Source organism: Limulus polyphemus, unplaced genomic scaffold, assembly GCF_000517525.1.
Source record: "Limulus polyphemus unplaced genomic scaffold, Limulus_polyphemus-2.1.2 Scaffold2148, whole genome shotgun sequence".
Lineage (NCBI taxonomy): Eukaryota > Metazoa > Arthropoda > Merostomata > Xiphosura > Limulidae > Limulus > Limulus polyphemus.
The window spans coordinates 177,723-181,856 of NW_013667758.1; the positions used below are offsets into that span (position 1 = coordinate 177,723).

General features: G+C 33.8%; 1 protein-coding gene across 1 annotated transcript in view; it reads left to right on the plus strand.

Annotated features, from left to right (window-relative positions):
* LOC106466091 overlaps positions 1–4,134 on the plus strand; it is a 15,952-nt gene that overhangs the window by 3,317 nt on the left and 8,501 nt on the right. Inside the window, exons 3-4 of the mRNA XM_022394047.1 lie at positions 553–942; positions 1,720–2,079. Of these exons, the coding sequence (XP_022249755.1) occupies positions 553–942; positions 1,720–2,079 (750 nt within the window). The remainder of the gene's footprint in view (positions 1–552; positions 943–1,719; positions 2,080–4,134) is intronic.

Sequence of the window (4,134 nt, forward strand, 5' to 3'; positions counted from 1 at the left end):
GTTAAACTTATATTAAAGTTTTTCTTCATTACCCATTTAAGCCGTCTCCAGCCATTATTAATATATCGTGAAGTCTATATCTCAAAAGCTATAACATATTAACGTTGTTCACACGTATTTGTTCCGTATTAATAAAGCTTTCCGAGTGTATTGTAAATTATGTTATCAGTAACCTTTGTTATTTCAAGTTCGACATTTTGCTTCTTCTCAGTTCAATGATTTTTACTTTTCAGTGTTTTATACATTTGATGATTTTTTTTGTTTCTTTGATTGCTTCATCTCATATAACATACCTAACATAGTTTTCCCGAAGTTTTTTGGATTGTTTATCAAATATATCATTTCTCTATCACATGTAACACACTTTTATACAATGATTTTTTTTTCTGAATTCCTCTCATATATCTCCTGATGGTTAAGCAGTAAGTCTAAGGTGTTATAATGCTAATATTCAGTGCTTGATTCCCGCGGCGGACACGGTGCAGATAGACAGTTGTGCAGCTTGCGCTTAAAACATACAGACTGTTTTTACATCCTTTATATATATTATAGGAAACAGCACCGAGGAACCGAAACCCGAGAAACCAGGAGATACAGGAACTTGTGACTGTGACTGCTGTATCAGACCTATTGATGGAGACTGCGCAGGATTCATTCGATGTGAGGGAGAGTTCGTTCAACGTGGCAAATGTAGTGGAGGACTTCTATTTAACCGTTACCTGGAAAACTGTGATCTACCAGAAAATGTTATATGTCAAGATGATTTGGTAGGCATCGACTGGAGGTGTCCTTCTAGGTTTGGTTTATTCCCTCATCCTAAGGATTGCCTGAAGTTCATACAATGTTCCCACTGGATACCACATGTGATGGTTTGCTCTGGTGGACTTCACTTTAACCCGGTAAAGGAAGTCTGTGATTGGTCTGAAGACGCTGGGTGTAATGGCAAGTTCTTCCATTCTTTGTTTAACTGATTGGATTAGATAATGAGAAAACACTGTCACTGTTGTGGAATCAGTAAATGCTCTTCTACACAATGCTGAGATGTACCGTACAGCAGCAAACTTTAGATTTCATATTTCTTCCCTTGCTATATTTTATTAAATGAAGCCGTAATGAAGATTTCACTAATACTTACTTAAACAGCTGAGTGATTTCTCTGAAGCATGATTTTGTTCCTGTTTGATAAGATAGTCAATTATCATACTTCTTTAACAAGGATTGCGTTGGATATATATATATATATATATATTTATTAATCAAATATTCAAGGGCTTATATAATTTCTATTAATTATTAAATACGTTTATTAGAATTCAATTTACTAACGGTTGTGTTCGACACATCCAGTTTAATAAAATAGCTTACTTATCAAGATGCTATTGAACAAGTGTTATGTTAAATAAATAAGCACTCATGTTTGGTTATTTTCATCTGTAGTTATATTTTTACAACCAAAATTAATTTGACGGATATTAATAAGTAATAGCTTATTTACTTCACATTTTTATATTTTTACTGCATCATTGTTCCACTAGATAAGAAAACACTACAGTCTTTTATCTAGGCTGTTCTGGTATGATGTTCTCTTACTAACAGAAATTGGCCTTTTTATTTGTTTTGTCGTGCTGATACATACTGTTGTTAAAAAGAGTCCATTTAACTTATCTACGCTGTTTTGATCTCCGAAGAAAGTATGATTTCCAGTTTCAATATTTTCAGGAACCTTACCAACGGTAAAGCCTGAGCCGAATGGAAAGTGTGACCTGTGTGAATATTGTCTTATTCCTGACAACGCAGACTGTGCAGCCTTCATACGATGTGAAAACGGTAAAGCATACAAAGACCGCTGTTCTCCTGGGCTTCTCTTTAATCCCAAAACCTACAGCTGCGACTACGAGCATAACGTGGACTGCGACAAACCAGAAACATGCTCAGAGCCTTGCGGGCTCTTCCCACACAAAGATTGTACACGGTTTATTCGCTGTGACCGCAATATTGCTCAAGTTAAAGACTGCCCAACAGGATTACATTTTAACTCAGTACTGAAGACCTGCGATCGACCTGATAGAGCTGGATGCGGTAGGTTTTCAGAAAATTATACATTATCTTCCCGAAGATGCAAACGTATTGCAGCTTTTATATATACGTTATGTGAATGCTACTTTAGAAATTAACCCATAAAAAACTTAAAATGTTATAGGTTCCTGTTGTATATCCCAATCATATTAAAACTACTGTCACGTTATGTTAATTACCGTATTTTTCGGTGTATAAGACGCACTTTTTTACCCCAAAATTTGATGTCAAAATCTGATTGCGTCCTATGCATCGAAGGTATGAATAATATATATGTATATATATACGATATAAACAAGCCATGTGTAAATATATTTAAATAGGCAAGCATAGTTTCGTTCAATTGAATGTGTTATTTATAACAACAGTAGTTTTTTCTTTTTAAAAAGGTTTACTGTTATTTAGTTTGGTTCAAAACCTATAAAATCTTTATTGCTTTCACTGTAATTTATTTTTTATTACTTAGGGAGCATTATAAATAGTTATGTTTTTATTTATTTAAGGTATTTTCTTATTTTGATGTTTTGAGCTTTTTTGTGCTTAGAACAATATATACTAATATATACAATATATATACAAATTGAATTTTTGTTTAATAAAAGTCTTTCAAATGCGAGTGTAGCTTTTTTCCCCCAAAACTTTGTCTTCAAAATAAGGGTGCGTCTTATATTCCGATAAATACGGTAACTAATCAAAATATTATGAATACTTAATTAAAGCGGATCTAACACTCTTGAAAACAACGAAAGGTACACAACAAACATTAAAACCTATTCATGCTATATCCAAGGCTATACAAAGTAATATTCACTTTAATACAAATCCCCCCCCCCCATCTCCTCCATTGACTCAGCGTTAGTGTGTTAGCTTCTAACGCTAAAAATCAGGTTTCAATGTTCGCGTTGGGTACACTACAGATAGTCTATCGTGTAGCTTTGCGATTAATAACAAACATATTAATGTTGTATTTGATCAAAAAAAAACATATATTTACGAGACACCAAATATACTTGAACAAGAAGCTGTAATAAAGTAAGGTAACGCCATTAAATAAATAAATATTATCTTGGGTATCAGTTTAACATTTATTCAATACAACTTTAAATAAATCGTGTTTCCTATCTTATGGCAAGTCCGAGAATCCAGAAATAATGACAGATAACATGCGCATGCGTGAATCATGGCCTAGCAACAAGTACAGCAGAAATTCTTCGCCACCTAGTGATTTGCAGTTAAAAATATGACTAGAGCCAACATGTGGTATCGTTTCCCCGCGTATTGTGTGCATTGTACGGGTAAACAAATAGAGCAGCTTGAAGGAAAACCGTCACTACAGTAGTAAGTATAAGCTCTATGAAAACTATACATAACAATGAAAAAGAGTGATAAATTTATTTCGGAATCAGATCACTTTGAAGACACGGAAAAAAAGACATGATTTTTGCGTGTAACACTAAATGCTACGTTCCCCGAGCTAAAACAATCTAAATTTGTATACCGAACTCCCCAATGGTTGAACAATAAGACTGTTGACTTACGACGCTGAAAATCGGGTTTCGACACCCATGGTGGGCAAAGCACGGATAGCCTATTGTGTAGCTTTGCTCTTAACATCAAACAAACTATATACCCGAAGATTTGTGCGATATGTGGATCATAGTGATCCACAAAATATATTTTCAATTAAACATTTAAAGATAAACATTGTACAATAATTCATTTCAAATTCCGTCAACTAGTTGTTAGTCATCAAAACAATAGATACAGGCACACAGCTGGATATAATCTGACACTATTTTCAGATAAAACTTACGAATATAGCTTATAAATATTTTTTTCCTTATGTGCTATTGCGATTTTTAAAAGTTCTGCAGTTTTTATTAATGTGAAATGCACTCGTATAACTGTGCTTTCTCGTCCTTAGATTTTAACCCATTTACTCGACTACGTGTTCAAACAGAAATCTCTACAAATAATGGTTGGAGACGGCTTGAATGGGTAATGAAGAAAAACTTTAATATAAGTTTAACATAGCAGCAAATGTACAACGTTTCGACA